Source organism: Accipiter gentilis, chromosome 15, assembly GCF_929443795.1.
Source record: "Accipiter gentilis chromosome 15, bAccGen1.1, whole genome shotgun sequence".
In the NCBI taxonomy this organism is placed as follows: Eukaryota; Metazoa; Chordata; class Aves; order Accipitriformes; family Accipitridae; genus Astur; species Astur gentilis.
Genome location: NC_064894.1, coordinates 167,524 through 185,835, shown reverse-complemented (window position 1 = coordinate 185,835; position 18,312 = coordinate 167,524). Strand labels below are relative to the sequence as shown.

The 18,312-nt window shown below is 37.7% G+C and overlaps 1 protein-coding gene across 5 annotated transcripts; it reads left to right on the top strand.

The window, feature by feature from the left end:
* Window positions 1-9: 9 nt before the first annotated feature.
* On the top strand, window positions 10-17,900 carry RAB23 (RAB23, member RAS oncogene family). Of its 5 annotated transcripts, XR_007508255.1 has the most exons (8): window positions 10-101; window positions 1,788-1,989; window positions 2,806-2,891; window positions 8,466-8,622; window positions 10,177-10,259; window positions 11,549-11,641; window positions 12,498-17,070; window positions 17,794-17,900. XR_007508255.1 is itself a non-coding variant. In XM_049818295.1 (7 exons), exons 2-7 carry the CDS (start codon window positions 1,835-1,837, stop codon window positions 12,635-12,637), a joined length of 714 nt encoding a protein of 237 aa, XP_049674252.1. In that variant the 5' UTR covers window positions 10-101; window positions 1,788-1,834; the 3' UTR covers window positions 12,638-17,651. The 5 variants fall into 5 exon arrangements, 4 of the variants coding, with proteins under 4 accessions (XP_049674252.1, XP_049674254.1, XP_049674255.1 ...); XM_049818295.1 differs by lacking the exon at window positions 17,794-17,900 and having other exon boundaries at window positions 12,498-17,651; XM_049818297.1 differs by lacking the exon at window positions 17,794-17,900 and having other exon boundaries at window positions 79-149; window positions 12,498-17,653.
* Window positions 17,901-18,312: the final 412 nt, after the last annotated feature.

Sequence of the window (18,312 nt, the reverse complement as noted above, 5' to 3'; positions counted from 1 at the left end):
TCCCTCCTGCTCCCCCTCCCTCGCCGTCGCTGAGGTGGAGCCGCCGCCGTGTCCTCTGAGGCAGCGCCGCCCGCCCGCCCGCCCGCTCGCTCCTGCAAGGGGTTGGTGAGAGGGGCCGCGGGCGGGAGTCGGGGCCCCGGCGGCAGCTGGTAGGCGGCCCGAGGCGGGAGGGTGCTGCCGGGCCGGGCGGGCTGGCGAGGTGCGGGGCCGGGGAGGCGGCGGGGCGGCCGCGGGAGGGGGGCTGGGGCGGCCGGCCGAGCCTCCGCCCTCAGCGTGGCCGCGGCTGCGGCCGCCGCGCAGAGCCGGGCCGGGATGGGGCGGCGGGCAGCAGCCCCTTGCGCGGAGCCCACCAAACGGCTGGCTCCGCCGAGCGTGGGTCCTCGCTTAAAACGGCCATCGGCGCTCCGGGGGGCCGACCTAGGGGCGGTTTCAGCGATGCTTGCCGAATACCCGGCCAAAACGCCCGTGTGCGAACGTGTAACGCAGAAGGCGATCTAGCAACGAGACGTGCCGGGGCGTGCTGAGGGGCAGCCCCGCTCTGCCAGCGCGGGCTGCGTGTGCGTGGGGACGGGCCAAGCCCTTCCAAGAGGCGTGCTTTCTCCTCCCTCGGGGGGAGGGTTGCTCGCCTCTCGGGGGGAAACTTGCCGCCCTGCCGACGCCCAGTGTTGCCGGGATGCTGCCCCGGCGCGGCAAAACGCGGAGGAAACTTAGCTTCTGTGGACACCTCCGTTTCTGTTCCAAAAAAACCAAACCAAAACCCATCGGCACGGGGGTGAAATAATCTTCACAGTAAATAAACAGTAATTAACAGTAAATAAAAACAGCCCAATAAGTTATTTTCCATTATTGCACATCGGGACTTTAGTTTATATAAAAATCTCCGTGTCTGTTGTAACCGCTTGAGGTGTGAACTTTGTCCGTGTACTTCAGCAGCTTGGCTTTGCCTCTGGTGAATGTACGGTGTGCAGGGGCAAAATTAAATCGGAGGGAAATCAGGTGCCTCCGTTGCAGTGGCCATGTGATGCGAGATTGTGGTCACACCTGATGTACTTATGATATAGACTTCTTAAATGTAAATAGCGTGTGTATTGAGTATTGATGAAATAAATTATCTAAAAGTTTAAACATTTTTTAAAAGCATGTTAAGACAGTTGGATTATTCAATCTCTTCTTCAAAAAACCCCTGACTTTTGGAAAATGCCTTATCTTCAGAATTACCCAATAATATTTATACCTTTAGTGTTTTGATTCACATGCCAGAAATTAAATTAATAGGAGCGCACAAATTTATTTGATTATGATTTTTATCAACTTACACAAATTTAGGCAAGATCATAAGAACTCAAGTAAGGATATAATCATAGAGCGATACAGGTTTATGTCTTCAAAGCATCAGTGTTGGTGTCAGGCGACGATATCTGAACTGGGTATAACAGAACAGTGGCCGAAGTTAGAAGTTGCTGTACTTCAGACTCATGCTACATGCTAGGTTGATCAGTTGAGCATCTTGTATGTGCTAGCAGTGGAGCATCAGGAAGGTAATCAACATATGATGATACATTCGTACAGTGGAAGGATATTTTCTGTGAACAGCTATATTGATTTCCAATTAGTAAGTGGCAGATCAAAGTACAGACTTGCTAAATAACTTGCCTGAGGTCACTTCAGCAGTCTGTGGCAGAGCTGAAAACAAATGATACAATCTTTGTGAATCCTTTGTGATCATATTTTCTCTTGCTTTCTATTCACAGCATTTTTATGAACATAGCTATTTACTTTGTTTACAGAATCAGTAGTTTCCAGAATAAGCTAGAGAGTCACTTGGGCTGCAGAGATGTTGGAAGAAGATATGGAGGTGGCCATCAAAGTGGTGGTAGTAGGAAATGGAGCTGTTGGAAAGTCCAGTATGATTCAGCGATATTGCAAGGGGATTTTTACAAAAGACTACAAGAAAACTATTGGTGTAGATTTCCTGGAAAGACAAATCCAGTAGGTATTAAACAGATGCCATACTATTGATTTTTACCTTTCCTTCTATTTCTTTGTTCTCTTGTAATCCTAAGATTTACAAAGGCTTGAAACAAGGCCTGCTGTCTCCAAAGCACAGTAAAGGGAGTTGTTTTCTCTCATGCACAAAGGGCTGAAATTATATTCCTCTATTTTCTGTACAAGATTTAGAATTATAAAAGCAAAATAAAATTTGGAACCCCTGTTGTACTAAGCTTTTTGATAAGTTTCCTTTGTATTTTACCACCTGTTGATTTTTTTTTTTCTTTCTTGTGGAGGAAGTGGAAGTGCTTATGCTAAAATGATTACACAAATTTATTAGCCAATATAGATTAAAATGCCTGTGGCAAAAATAATTAAATATGCTATAGATCCAGTCTCTTTACGTAATATAAGCAGATAATACCCAATTATGTTTGATAATGAGAAGTAATAAAATTCTCTAAATTTTGTAAGCTGATTAAAAAGACAAAAGGACCATTATTCAGGCACCTAAATTTTGTTTTGAAGTCTATGTTATTTTTTACTTATAGAGGGAAATGTAGAGGAAGAGGAGGAAAGGAGGAAGAAAATGTAATATGGATTGTCAGGAAAGAGCATGTAATATAATTGAGGGACTACTGCCATGACAAGTTACAGAGGTGACCTGTCATCAATATTAAGTTACAGTATATTTAAATGACGTTAAATTTGAACTGAATTACTCTTATATTTTAGACATAGGAATATTTCCATGTCAGTTGTTCTGAATTGCTCTTGTTCATTGTATTGATTACAAAACCATGTCGTTTATTTCAGAGTTAATGATGAAGATGTCAGGCTAATGTTATGGGACACTGCGGGTCAAGAAGAATTTGATGCAATAACTAAGGCCTACTATAGAGGTGAAAATACCATATTTGTTATTTGGCAGTTGGGGTTTTTGTGGGTTTGGGGGTTTTTTTTGGTCTGCACATCTCTTAAGATATTTTCCTATCTCTGTATTAAGAATTTTAGTTATTTCATGTGTGTGCAAGGTATTTTTAGTTCACCTTTTTCAGTTCTTAAATATTTTTCTCCTTCGTGTAAGATCCTTGCCTTAGTTAAGTGTCACTTTGTGCAGGATGCTCAGTCATGCCCTTTTAAAAACGTAGAACAAAATGAGACAAATACCTGCACAGAAACCGCACAGAGTGTAGCCATTCAGACAATCAAACACAAAATTATATTTTTCCCTCTAAAGGTGTTTTCTTACTTCTGTAAGACCCATATTTGTAAGTGTTCCAATAACTATGGCTGAGGCACTTAGAAATGAATCCAAGAGAAAAAAAACCCACCAGTCATCCAGATAGTTTACTAGGCACAGTTCTCCTGCTGGTACAGACTGCCTTGAACACATTAACACAACAGAGTAATAAGGAAAGCCTATTTACTTAATAAACTAGAAAATATATTATTCAGTCATATGCTGGTAGGTTATCTGTTTACCCAGTTACAAGTTGCATACTTAGACTTTCTTTGCATCTAATTTAACAATGGTTGTAAAAATCTTTCCTTTTTGTTTTTTAACATGAGAGATATGAATGACTTGGGAAAGATTCCATCATTCAGTTCTTGTCAAACTAATTACCTGATGGCTGGGAAAAATATATCACTGTATAAAATCTTAGAAAAATAACCTCATCTAGAGATAAAAAAAAATGGGTTATGTTGTGCTGTTTCAGGCTTGTGTAGTCCTCTGACCTTTCTATATTTCATGATTGTTTTGGCAACTAATAGGGTTGGGGTTTTCTGTAGTATTTCTGGTTGTCACTTGTAATTGATGATTACCATTTCTTTGGGGAAGGGTCTTTCTTTTCCTATTTCTTTTTATCCTCATGTGGAAGTAGATCATTCTGTTATTTTACAGCTGACAACTTGAGCATATGAATTTTAGAAGGTAGTACTTGATTCTCTTGGAGCTTCCTTTTTACTCTCCTGGCCTTCAGTTCTCATGTGCTTTGCTCTCCTCAGTTGTTCCAAGCCAAAGTCTTTCTCTTCTAATTAATGGGACTGATATGCTAAAATATGGAGTCTTCAGAAGAACTTTAAAGTACACTTACTGGCCTCACTTACCACGTATATTGAGTATCTTGGAATCTTGCTCATGACTTGTGCCCAGCATAGTGCAGTTAGATCTCTATCTTCAAGATCTTTATACTGAAGAGGCTGCTGTGAAACAGGACATAGTCATCCTGTGGATACATATTGTAGGCAGCATGATGGATATATTAACAGTTCAAGCTATTGGATACAGTGACTGTTCTGCACCAGACTTTGGCTCATGAAGGACAAGGGAAATTATAAAAGCCTGGAATGCAGTTTTGGTTTAGCACCAGGTCTTGCAAGCACAATATTATAGACGCAAAAGGTCAAGCTTACTTTGGAAATGTAAGGATTTCATTGCCAATTATTGCTGATAAGGGGAGGGCGCCTCTAAGTTAGGTAAGATAGATGCTGGCTGTTACTTCAATGTCTGCCTCTCCCACAGGTCGCTGTCCCACTGTCATTACACTAGGGCTTACATACTCTCCTGGAACCTTGTGCGTTGTCAGTTCTTCAGGGATCTGCTGCTGATCCGTGGTCACACAATGAATGCTTCAGGGCCTGTTTCTGAGCCCTTCTTGTCCAGGCACCAAATTCATTCAGCCTTGCAGAAAAACGAAATTGTAGCTGACAGTGGATATGTCATGTGGTTTTCTATGTACAGGTGAATATGTGCAGCCAGTGTAGCTGCATGCCCATGATCATACAACGCAAGGAGTCCAGCAGCCTAAATTCAAAGAGTTGAAGGAAGCTCTGTATGTATTTAACATTTCTTTTTATATATTGTATCATGCATCTTACCGGTTTCTGTCCGATGGAAGTCGCACACTTTCTAATTGGCTAGGTACGTCATTTATATGCTAAGCACATAAACAAGTGGCTGTCATTAGCAGCACCATGTGTACTGTCCATGTTACAGATGTTTCTCAAAGCAGTTATTTGACCACTTTTTTGTGTATGCATCCTCTTCCATTCACTACCACTGGTATCTTGAGCCGACCCTTGTTAGGTTTTTGATGGAAAACGGTCATCTTGTTCATTAGTCTGTTATTCAGTTGCTGATTAGTCAAATTCTCAGGATTCTCATTTTGTTGCACAATAGTTAGACTTCGTATTTCTCAAGCCTTCATAGTATTGCTGTAGCTTGCACTTGTCAACCACTTTTGGCTGTAGTAACTATGATAGTAGTTAGGGAGGGCTGCAAGACTGTTCTGGTCCAATCTGGAGCAAGGCAGCCCTCTTTTGGGTATTGTTAGTGAGACCTTAAACCCTGCTAAGCCTGTTAAAGACATCCAGGATCTGCAGCACTTAGAACATCAACAGTAAACAAGAACTTCTGGATGATGATATCATTTGACCTTGCATTTTATCTCAGTTTAAGGTTGAAGGAAACACCATCAATTTTATAGTGCATGTGTGTTTTCTGTCATAGCCTGAAAAAGCTGAGGGAAAGGACAGAAGACTGAAACGAATAGCTGCCAAGTATAAAGCCCTGTACGAGTCTACTCATGGCAGGGAATTTCCTTACACATTTTTCTGTTACATAGGCTTTGTACCGTTACAAAAGGAGAAAATACGGTTACGGCGTCTATGAGGATGGGATAGTCTGCTGAGGATCTTGGAGACCTACACAGCTGACAAGTTCATACTCTACTTGAATCAAGTAGAGATGCTAGTACTACTCTTTTTTTTTTTCTGAATTAGTCTAGGTATGAATATCATACTAGTGATTATGCAGCCAGTTGGAACCTTTTTAAAATAAAGATATAGAGGTTATCAAAGCAGTAATTGCACACAAAAAATCCAATGTCCTTCAGTACTTTAAAGTAGCTTTATGAAACAGCTTCTTACAAAAGAACTTTGATTTAAAATACTCATCAAGAACATCCTGGTTTTAGCTGTTATACTCCTGTCGGACACTATCCTGTGGTGTTGCTGCTGGTGTCTGTTGTTGTACACAATGTGTTGTATGACAGACTCCATTTGCAGTGGATGAGTGAGATAGTAATGTTATTGACTCTCTTGAATACTGTCAGTTGTCACTGCATACAGAAAGGTGTTTCAATGTCTAAATCCTGGGTTTTGTCTTTTTTCTTTTTTTTTCTTTTTCTCCTTAGAGCCCCTACATGGACATGATAATTTCTTAAACTTGTTTATGTTCTCAATAAAAATATTGAGTATTTAGCAATATTCTTAGAAGATTAAAAGAACTTACCTAGTAAGATCTCTGCCCTGCAGCATTTTCTGGTGAACTCTGGCTATACTAACTTTGCACTATACTGAAGCATACTTTCAGAAAGATCACATTTGATACTGTTTTGATTTGAGCATGAGAAGAATACTGCTTTTGTTGTTCTCTTCTTAAATAAGCGTTTTGCAGGGTTATTGGATTAGTTAGTAAATTCTGACATTTCTTACAGTCCAGTGATCAAAATCTTCAGTAGACATTTGGAAATACACAATTACAGATAGAATATATGTATAGAATTTGTCATTGTTGATACACAGGTATATTTTTTGATGAGGAAAGACACTTTCACTTACTGTTGTTTGTTAATATCCTGGTAAGGACCTTTAAATGTCAGAATCTTGAAGGTCCCCAAAAATATTTCAGTCTGATTCCTAATTAGAGCCTATCACACAATTCTCTTTAAAAAGCAACGTGGCCACGCTGAGTTACTTTTACTGTCCCTGTCCACTGCATTCTACATTTATTATATCTAAATTGAGTAAGGAGGTCTGATGTTGTAAATCACCCCCTTTTTAACTGCCACATGCTAGGACTTTTCCCTCTAAACTTAACTATTACCAAGTTATCTCTGTTTTTTAGCATTCAGAATGAATGGGTGGAAGAGAAAGATGAAGTGAAAGTGCCGTAGTGTGGAGACTTCACAATGAATTTCTTAGTCTTAAAACTGAATAAGGTGATGTTTACAGATGGTGAGAGTCTTGTAATGAATATTCTCATCTTCAGTAGAGAAAAGAATTTGAGAGGCTTTATTAAGCTAGACTGCGAGACAGTAGGTTAAATTTAGCATTGACAAATGTAAAGTAACCTGCTCTGAAAAGAATAATTAATTTTACACCTGTATATCTCACAGGATTCTCAGTGGAATTGCATCAGAAGAATCGCATCTGTTAGAATATGGTTTGGGCATTAGGGAAAACAAACAAAATTTTAGAACGCAAGTAACAGGGAAAATTATGGAAGACTACATTGCTACTGTTTTATTGGTAGAGCTTGATTTAAAATTCTGAGGGCAGTTCTTACTATTCTGTATAAAACCATACCAGAAGGGTCTTAATGGCATGCGAAAGAATGTTAAAGAGCATAGGAAAACTTTATAAACATAGACTGAACGTGGCTTTGAAAAGATAAATAAAAGAACTCGAGTGCTTTGTGTCAAAGAAGTACAAAGACAAACAGAATATCGGAATGGGAGATACTTGGTGAAACTCAGAAATAAAAGAAAATTCATACTGATGAAATAATTTTCATGCTATATGTAATTAGATTGGGATATTTGCCGCAGGATAACACTGGAGTCTCAAAGACATTAGCTATCTATTCCTTTTAGACTCTTACTAAATACCAAGTGTATTAAAGTCATATAAATAATAAACTGTTTCTCCATGTGTTTATGTGCAAAGAAAAGTAGTTTATTGAGGATAACAAAGGGCTATTGGACAGTCAAAAGACCACTCACTAATTTTTTGAGTGTGGAAGTACCTTCTCGGTATCCATGGGTTTTAACTATTGTTTGCTAAGGCTGTTACAAAACCATAACAAAAATGGTACAAGACTTTTTGTGTAATTTATCATAGTGCTGTGATAGAATGAGTATTAATTAGAAATACACTTATTTTCTTCAAAAAGCTACTAAACAATTTACTTAAAATAATCACAACTTTGTCTGAAAACTCTCTTAAGTTTTCTGCTTTTCAAAATCCAGATTACTGTAGCACAAAGAATAATGTGAAGTGTGCTTTACAGATACTGTGTATGGAAAAATATTTGCCTTCTGGCCTCTGTTAAGCTATCTGGAAAACAATGAGCAATAAGCAAACCTCCCTTTCCCTTTCTCTAGCCTTTCCACGCGCTCCTATTCCTTTCTCCTGCATACATGCACCATGCTGGAAATAGTTTGAAAGGTAACAGACCCATAGCCGTCATGAGGAATGGGTATAATGATCAAATGGCAATCTGTTTTCATTTGGGGAATTTATGACCATGGGTTTGACACAAGCTGGTGGTAAAAGTGCACTTTTGTGGGAGAAACTTGAAAATCCCTCATGTTTGAACTATATATGAATCTTCTTTTTTTTTTTTTTTTTATATGTTTGCTGGTTGATTTGTGTTTATTTGTATTTGTAATTGATTTGTGTATTTTTAGGAGCCCAGGCTTGTGTTCTTGTGTTTTCTACAACTGACAGAGAGTCCTTCAAAGCAATCCCTACCTGGAAGGAGAAAGTCGTGACTGAAGTTGGAGACATTCCCACAGTTCTGGTGCAGAATAAGATTGATCTTCTTGATGACTCTTGTATAAAGAAGTAGGAGTTTTATCTTACTGTTTTTGAAGAACAATATATGTCCCCTGCATACACACGTTTAAAAAAAAAAAAAAAATCGATGGGAGTTTCTGGTGAAGACTTAAGATACCTAGGTTGTCAAACCTATGCCCTGCATCAAAACATGCCCTAGAAGCACAGGCGACAGCTATTGCTGCATGAGTGTTGTTACTTGGGCAGATGTGCTTGCCAAGCTAGGAGCTTTCTGTTCGCTTCACACCTTCTTCTGAAGTGTCAGCCAAAAAGATAGAGGAATAGCATGAAGAGTTTGGTCGTGCCATGATAAGGTTCTCTCTCTCTCTCTCTCTCTCTCTTTTTTTAAATCAGAAATTCTAAAACTCTAAATTTTCTCTCTTGTTAAAATTTACAGTTATCGTTAAACTGTGCTGTGCACCACTGAAGTTACATTGTTCAGTTTGGCTAGTGAATGCTTGCTGAAATGATGAAGAAGTATAAACAGGTTGTTTGAAAAAGTGTCTTTAATGTTCTTTGCTTTGCTTTTCTTTAATTTTTTTCTATTGCTCATTTTTATCAAAACATTGTAACTCTCTAGAAATACATATCTGTTAATATTCTCAAACTGCATGGTGCTGATCTTTCTTCACTATACTTTTCTTTACAGATTTTACTGTCGGTTCATTCTGCCTTTGTATATATGGCCAATTTCATTCTTGCCATAAAATCAGCTTAACAAATGCTAACTTTTGTTTACCACAGCATATCATGTAGAAAATACTGCATGATGAAGTTGATCATTCTCCACTTCTTTATTTCTACCATCTTCCTGAGAGATTTAAATTATTGTTTCTTTTTGTTGTTTCCTGCACTGGCTTTCTTTGTTCTCTGTTTGCTGTCACTGATGGCATAAATCAGCTTCTACTCCCTCTGCAAAGAATGTGGAGGATTTTTCAAAGGAAAAGTAAAGTTGCATTTGAATTCCTCCTTTCTTCATGGTATGCCACTTAGGTTTTGCTCTCAGAATACTCCATCTCCCTCAGTAACTTCATCTTTCTGATGATGTGATTTGCCTTGGTGAGATTTTCATACGTTTCATCAGCTTTTCCTTAAAATTTAGCCCAAATTCTCGTTCACATCACAGAAAAAAGTAATTCTTGATTTCATCTCTGCACTCATCTGATTTGCATAGTCTACTGCTTCATTAAAATATACTTAAGGATTTTTTTTTTATTGTTGTTTTGACTTTGCAGTGGTAATTGTTCCGATTCCAGTGCTGTTAATTACAGCCTCCTCTTTTTTGATTTCACTGACACCTGTTCTTCGAACCCTTGGGAAATTTTAGTTAATGAAGTCAATAAGTACTGAAAAGCAATTACTTTTGGTCATAAAGAAACTGCATTTAAATGCCTTCTCTTCATAGTGGAGGTATTGTAAAGAAATTAAGGATCAGGTACTTTTTGACTGAGTTTCTTAACCCACCTAGCCATGTGTAACTTACCACAAAGCATTTTGTCTGTAAGAATAAATGCTGACAACTAATACAAATCAGTATTTACAAAGTCGTCTTCTGTTGTGCAGTGAAGAGGCAGAAGCACTGGCAAAAAAGCTAAAATTAAGGTTCTACCGAGCATCGGTGAAGGAAGACCTAAACGTAACAGAAGGTACGAGATGCAGCAGAGTAGGTGTCTGTCCTGCCCTCTGCTGTGTAGTACTGTACATCTCTCTAGTTTGGAGCTGATCTCTTACTTCCCATGTTGTTGCATGTTGTGGGCAATCTTTTTTATATTTCTTAGCAGGACACTTTAAACATAGCTAGAATTACTTGATATCAATGTTTTAGGCCCATTTCTTTGTGCACACCTTTCCTTTCTCTTCCACAAACAGTGCATAGCTTCAGTATTTAGAAGTGCCAGTGTGTTAAGGCTGCTTAGTCCTAATGACTGTCAGTAAGCACTGAGCTTTTGAAAAAATTGTATGTAGAAGTTCAATTATTACAAAATACAAATTGTGGAACATATTATTTTGTAATTCTTAATAGTTAATAAATAATTTGTATAAACAATTATTTCATAGTTTAGTTATATTTAAATAAAGTACATTAAAAGATTGGGTCTCTTGCAGCCTTTTGTCTACTGGTGATATTTTACTAGTTCCCAAGTACCACTTTTTAATGTATATATTTAATTTCATAAGAGTCCTGTTATAAAAATCAGTCACTATCTTTTGTGGGGTGGGTTTGAATAGTCATGAATTATAGTCTCTGATAACTTTTTGTTTGTTGTTTCATCAGCAAACTTAATAGTAAACTAATTGTTTCTTCTCTGTTAACATCATTCACCTTGGAAAAAAATCTGCAAGAGAGAATGTGTGAACATGATACAGAAACATTTTAGGAGTTATTAATTACAAGTGTAAATAATCAGAACACATCTAGGTTCTCAAAATTCTCTTGTAGTTTAATATTTTTTCAGAATCCTAGGTGGTCTTTTTATACACCAGTAAAATGAGGGTAGCATTAATTAATTAGAAAAATGTTGCTGCCAAGTTTTATTAATAGACTTACTTTACATGACTGCTATTCTATGGCTTCTTGCAAAAAATACATATATTAAATTCCTACATAACTTTAAAAAGTTCCAAGTTGCATGGATTGGAACATTTGGCAATATGTATGTGCCAGCTTTATTACAGGAGTGCTAAGATGTTTCTGTCTGCTGTGAAAGTCTTCAGTACTGCGGACTGTAAGACCTGGGTAGACACTGGACTAATCTGGATTCTGCTCAGGTACACAGGCCTGCCGATAGACAATCACTTACCAGATCATGCTAAACCTGTGGTGTCAAATGCACTTTTGTCACCATGCAGTATTTCAATACAAAGGTATTATTATTGATATGAAGATTATTTTTAAGCATACTCTGATGTACCTTTTTTCTTTTTAACATTCCAGTTTTTAAGTATTTGGCTGATAAATATCTTCAAAGGCTCAAGCAACAAACAGCTGAAGATCCAGAACTGGTACACACAAGCAGTAACAAGATTGGTATGTATACTGTAATAAAAAAAAATAGAAACAGTATTTTGTGCTGTCAAAGCTTATGGTCTCATCTGTTTCCTTGTGGAGTTAGTACAAGGTGAATCAGGGTCTAATTATTACCTTCCTATCTTAGGATATTGTCTCCTTTCCTTCTGTAAAATAACTTTGTGATTCTCTGAAGTTATTGGACTCTCAAACTGATTTACTAAAGTTTCTAGCTAATGTTTGGCCAGTGCCTTTTTATTAAATTCATTTAAACAAACATTATGTAGGGACTTGAGAATCTATGTTTGTTGGGTTTTTTTAATGTAATTAGTATTAGTGTTACTCATCTTGGTGCAGATTTACAAGAGACTCACCATGAAAGAATCTGGCATATAATCAGGTCTTTGTAAACTGCCTTTTGTAAGGGAACACTGAACTTGTGTAGTCCTTCTTTAAAGCACTTCTGAGTCAGTTAATTTATTTTCCTTAAAGCACTCCCTTTTTATTCAGGCTTTTTCCTTTATCTCAGCAAAGTTTCTAACTTTAAGATTGTCATGTTTTTCTTTTATTATATTACTCAAGTAACCATAACTTTGTTACCATGCAATTAGTAGCATACACATATGCAGGTGAGTGCATATGCTGCCCTTCAATTATACAGATGTATACCAGCTTTAAATACTGCCTGGCTAGTAATTCCAACTGGCTGTACTTCAAATGTAGCTGCAAAATTGACCCAGAAATAGATAGAGCCTTTAAAAACTAAAATATGCATTTGAGGTGCACTACTATGCCTTAGTAAGTGTTGCATCTTAAGTGTTATATGCTGCAGGAAGTAAAGAAATACAAATACTTTTCTTGTCTTTAAATTCTGTAGGTGTTTTTAATACAGCTGGTGGAAGTCACTCCAACCAAAATTCTAGCACTCTTAATGGTGGAGATGTCATCAACCTTAGACCAAACAAACAGAGGACCAAGAAAAACAGAAGTCCTTTTAGCAACTGCAGCATACCTTAGACCACTTTTGGAGGAGGAAAAAAAACCCCAACCCAGTGAACTGGATGAAGTTGTGCAATTGAGTACAGATTAAAGCCAGCTGTAGAGGTATTTTTACCAGTGCTTTAGCAAATCTTGTGCCTATGGGATCCTTGATAGAGCGTGGATTTACATCAACTTGCTGATGCAGTGTTTTTTGGTGTGTAGAGTGAGGCACCTGCTGGCAAAACACAGAACTGTGGCTGCCCTGTGCACTTTGTAAAAATTAGGCAAGCTTCTCCTTTTTCAAGGAATTATTTACAGAGCTATGAATTAGGTATTGCTGAACTGCAAAGCACATTTAACATAAGGATAATACTTACAACTGTAGGTACAGACCATAACACTATGGCCCAAGGTAAAGTAGCAACCTTGCAACTGAATTTCAAAGAAGATGTTAGAATTGGTTAGTCAGGACACTAAGAAGATAAATGAAGAGCAAAAAGAAGGCACTATATTTTATGCCTAACTATATTAATATGGATTCTGGCAGTTCTGTTGGTGCAGTATACTTGTATTATATATATGAGTGCTAAGGTATATATGTAAACATTTGCTATGAATATTTAGGCTCAATTCTAGTGTATGCATTACTTGGAGATCAGCTAATGATCATAAAATAGCATCTTCCAAAAAAAAATTTACTTTAAAAATGTTGCATTTCAGATGAGGCTTTCCCAGCTGCCACTGTGTACGTTTAACTTGCTATACTTTGGGCCTAAAAGCTTAGATTTAAAAATGTATGGTGCCAGAACTGCTCCTTCATTTTACCTAATGCTGTGCTATGGATGTTTTTGTAAGTTTGTTTTTCTCAGTCTTAACAGGTTGAACAAATAACACAGTCTTTGACACTAACAGCTATTCAGAAGGAACATATAATCACATTCCTGTTCAAATTTAATTGTTGCATCCTGTGTTGTCTATGAAAAAGGAACTTGCAAAGTGGTGTCACAAAATATTTATCTTCTTTGGAAAATCTTTTCATAGATACCATAAACTAAGTTATGGAGGATCCACAAAAATGCAGCTGATGACTGAATTACACGAACGACCCTTTCTTGAATGTTGTCTCAGATTCAGAGTTAGCTGCTGGTTACAGAAAATCTAATTCTGCAAGATCAGAGACATGGCAAAAAATTTTTGAAGTGCTTAAGTAATTTTACAGAATTGATTTTGATGTTTAGGAGCCCAAATCTAATGTAAAGTTATTAGGACTTAGGCTCCTAAATCACTAAGGTGCTTTTAAAAATGCTAAGCAAGATATCTTTTATTTACCAAAAACAAATACTTTCTAATCCTCTTCAAGAGCATGCATGCCTTTTAAAAAGTATCCATTTTGTTTACATGTTTTTGTATGGTATGATATAATTTTAACTTTCTAAGATTTCTACAACAAACATGCCAGTGACAAATGCAAAATATGCTGCTTTAAAAAATTCAGAGTTTTAATAGTTTTTTAAATGGTGTATGAGAATGAAAATGAGTCGAGTGATCCTGTATATTTTTGGAGGAAGGACTTTTCACTGTGTGAATTCATGTAGGAAGCTTGACTGACTTTGTTTCTAAGTCAATGAGTGTGAAAACTGAAATGTACTTTTTCCCACTGTCTGCAGGGAGAGAAGTGGGTGGCAAGTTTGCATAAACACTAAATATCTCTGAACTCTGTATTTTATGTTTACTATATTAGAGTTTCTACCAAGTACCATTGTTTCTTTGACAAGCTGTTAAACCATCTCCTGTTGCTGGCAAGAAGGCGGCCTTCAAGGCACTCGATCCCCTTTGCTAATGCAGCAAAACTGTGTGTTCTTCACCATAATGTTTCCTGTATTTTCTCTCTGATAAAGGCCTTTATTTTTTAACAAATGCATTTATTTAATCACTGTATGTATGTATAAATGGAGTCAAGTCCTATCTCTCTCAGCAATTTAAGAAGTAAGGTACTTAGGACAAGACTGCCAATTGCACGTGATGGGGTCACCTTACAATTTCAGGATGTAGGATAGAGTGTACACATGAAGAATTTTGACAACTGTTTTTAATATGGAACCTTTTACATTTTGTTGTCTGTCTGCCAGTTTCATGGTTTTTATTCATTTTTCTTGAAAAAAGAAACAAAACCACAAAGTGTCTGAAACATCTTTTTTGCCTTGTTTGTACAGAGTACTGAAAAATAAGTTTATTACATATAATGAGCATTTGTACTATTACATGTTACACTGTAGACATTGTACTATTACATAAGCCATTTCTATTCAAGGTCTGTCATTATAAACTACTGTTCTAAGGACTGAAAACTCAGTAGAAATTTTCCTAGGTGGAAACTTGACAGACTTGCTAAATTTATGGTATGTTGAAATTTAGTACACGTACTTTAATGTAGAAATATATATTTGTAGCGTTGGTAACAGTGAGTTTTCATTTCATTCCCATCTTAAATCTAAAGTTTTTTTGTTGTCGCTTTGTAGTGCTTGTTCTCCAATATGACTTGAGATGGAGACTGTCAAAATTAGCATTCTCCTGGAGCATGCTCTCCATGTACGGTGCTTGAAAATTTATTTTTTATTCTACGGGGGTCAGTGTGTAGATGTAAACCAGATGACTTGCATATTGCAGGAGTCCTTAGGTCTTCACCTCACTCTTCAGTGGGAGTAACTTTCACCTTTTGGATGAAGAGACATGCCTAAACGTTTAGCACTCACTCGCATTGTCCCTTGTGAATAATTTTTATGACAAACATTTTCCCATTCTCCACTCAAAGCATTCTCATTAAAATACCATATATTTTAGTTACCAAAACCCACAGGTGCAGAGCTGGCAATAAAAATGCCCTTCTCTGTGCATCTCTGTGACTGCATGGCAGAGGCGGATGTGGCTGGCTGTTACACCTGCGGCAGACTGGCATCCTGGATTAGGAGCAACAGATGTTCTGCCACAAGACATGAAGTTTTGTTCTGTGAGACTAAGCTAATTGCACTCCTGTTTTATCTGTTGGTATCTCTTCAATAGCTGATTGGCAGTATTATCTGAATCTTGCCAAAATTCTTTGCTTTTGGCTGATAATGCTACCACTAGCAGAAAACTTCTGGTAGTTGTTAATGCCTTAGTGAAATAAAGCCTTCACTAACCAGTATGACACTAACGCGTCTGTCACTCCCATGTTGTATCCATTCAGTGAATGGGTGTTCTCCCAGTAAGCGGGGCATCATTTGATGCAAGGTGGTGCCAGGGAGGTATTTCCAACTGGAAATAACAAATCTCAAAGTTGTAAGATGGATCACACTAAGATTTTTGTGCTTGTGTGTGCATGGTTAATTTTAAAAAAAAAATTAAATATTCCACTTAAGACAATTTTGGAGCTTTCTTATTTTCAGTGTTTCTTAAGGCAACGCTTACCTTTTTTAGTCAAAATACCAGAATTACCATACTGTCAGTCTGATTTCCTGTTCCAACTTTTTTATGCCTCTAAAATTTGTGTGTTGTCCCCCCCTCCCCCATTATTGGGCTACAGCATACCTGACATAGTTCTCCTTTGCATCACTTCTGTAGATGTACATTATACTAAAGGGAATTGAGCAGCTGAACACATTGTACTGCCTGGAGGTTATGCAGGGGTACGTGCATAATACTCAGCGAACATGCACTTTGAACCTGTTAATTTATCTATTCAAGTTGATAGCTACCAGTTAATGACAAAATTAATGATTTGCACTGCAGAACCCTCTTGTGGGAATTCAGTCAAACTAACAAGCATGCTTCTTGGATTCCAGTGACAGTGCCTAAGCTCCTAATGCTTTTCTAAAATAAGTGTAATCATAGAACTTCAGCTGAAGTTGCAGTACCTGAACACTAATTGTACATAAACCAGAGAGCAAGCGTGGTCCAACAGGCTTGATTTCATCAAAACTACCTTACCATCTTTTTGTAGGAAGCAACAGTCGTGCATGTCTTCTTTTAAATGCTCACATAGTATTGGCAGAAGAAAATACTTCTCTCTGCTAAATATTGCATCCAAACAGGTAATCAAAATTGTAGAAGAAAAAAATGCAGCAATGCTTAGATTTAAGATGAAAGGTGCTATAATAGAAGAAGAGAAACTTTCAAACAGTTCCATGTCGAAGAAGTGCTCTATATGAGTCATCTCAAAGCCAGGTGAGCCCTAGTACTGAACTAGAATCACTCTCAGGTTTCTAGTAGTAGGGTAATACTGATAAATAATTTGTGGACTCAGAATTCTTTCTCCTCTAACCGAGATAAATGTGGTTCAGCAGAACCAACGGAAGTTGGTCAAAAAAAAGTAAAAATTCTGGACCTGGAGAAATACTGCTGTCATTGCGAGGATGAAGATGCATTGTGACTAATAAATGACTGACTTACTCTTATTTGCAAGTTCATGTGAATCTGAGTGGTTAAAACAGGTAATGTACATAACTTTTTATCACCATCATGATCTCAAGTAAATGTAATATATTTTTAGAAAAAAAAAAGTCAAGTTACCATAAATCCTCAAGTGGAAAAATAAATGTTTAAACCTGAATATTCTATGTATGCTGTTCCTGTAGAATCCCTACAAGTTAATTCTGCTGCTCTCTTGTAAGCGATGTTAGTTGTATCGTGCAACATAAACGTTTATTTGATTACTGTTTTATCTGATAAAGTTCACTACTTTTTTGTGGTTATATTGAATTGTCAGTGTATTAAATTTCAAAAAATTGCTATAACCCTGTAGCTGTGCAACCTCAATCTGCTGGAGAAACTCGTGTGCCTGATTCTACTCCATGTACTGTCAACAGTTGGGATCCGAGGCACTACATTAGGTACCTCAAAGGAACAAGTGTGGGCACGCCATTCTAATAGAGATGCTGTTTCTGAGCTCTTGCCTCTGATTTCTTCACCACATAGTTCAAATACAAAAGTATGGATCCTGTTCTGCTTTCTGGTTATTTTATTTTTCATGATTGGTCTGGCTCATACAGTGACAAGGTTTAATTGAATGGTTGTAGACACTGGAAGTGGCATTGAAATATTACTAATATATCAAAGATGCCTGATGGATTTTCTGAAAAAGTAACTAGTCACTGGTGGGTTTTGTTTGGTTGGGGTTTTTGTTTGTTTTGGCTTTCGTTTTTTTTCTTTTTTAGTAAAACACAACTCGGCATCTGGGTCTGCCTCTTTACCCAGGTATCTCAGGAATCTGGGAAGTAACACACTCCTGCTTCTTCTTGCGTGCAGTTTTGCACACAGAAAATGATTTGCTTGCTTAAGACCCCAATAAGGATTAATTGGCAATGGTTAGGTAAGAAAAAAATACTGAAATGTGAGAAAACTCCTGTTTTTATGGTCATGTATTTTTAGGTGGGAACTGTTTAACTGCAATTAAGTGAAGACCTTGAGAAAACTGAAGCTTTGACACTATCTAGGTGGGGGTTTTTATGTGCTGCACAGCCGTAGCACATTCAGCTTCAGGAAGCTGGGTGGCCATTCAGTGTGGCTTCTGCTGCAAGCCCCTAAGACACCCACCACAGACGCCTGGGTACTTTCTTGAATCTCTGAGAAAATGTTTCATACTCAACAAATGTCCCATTTCCAAGACTGAGGCACAGCCTATTTTATCGCTCAGGAGATAATGGGACCAGAAGGTCACTGGTTTTTCTTACACC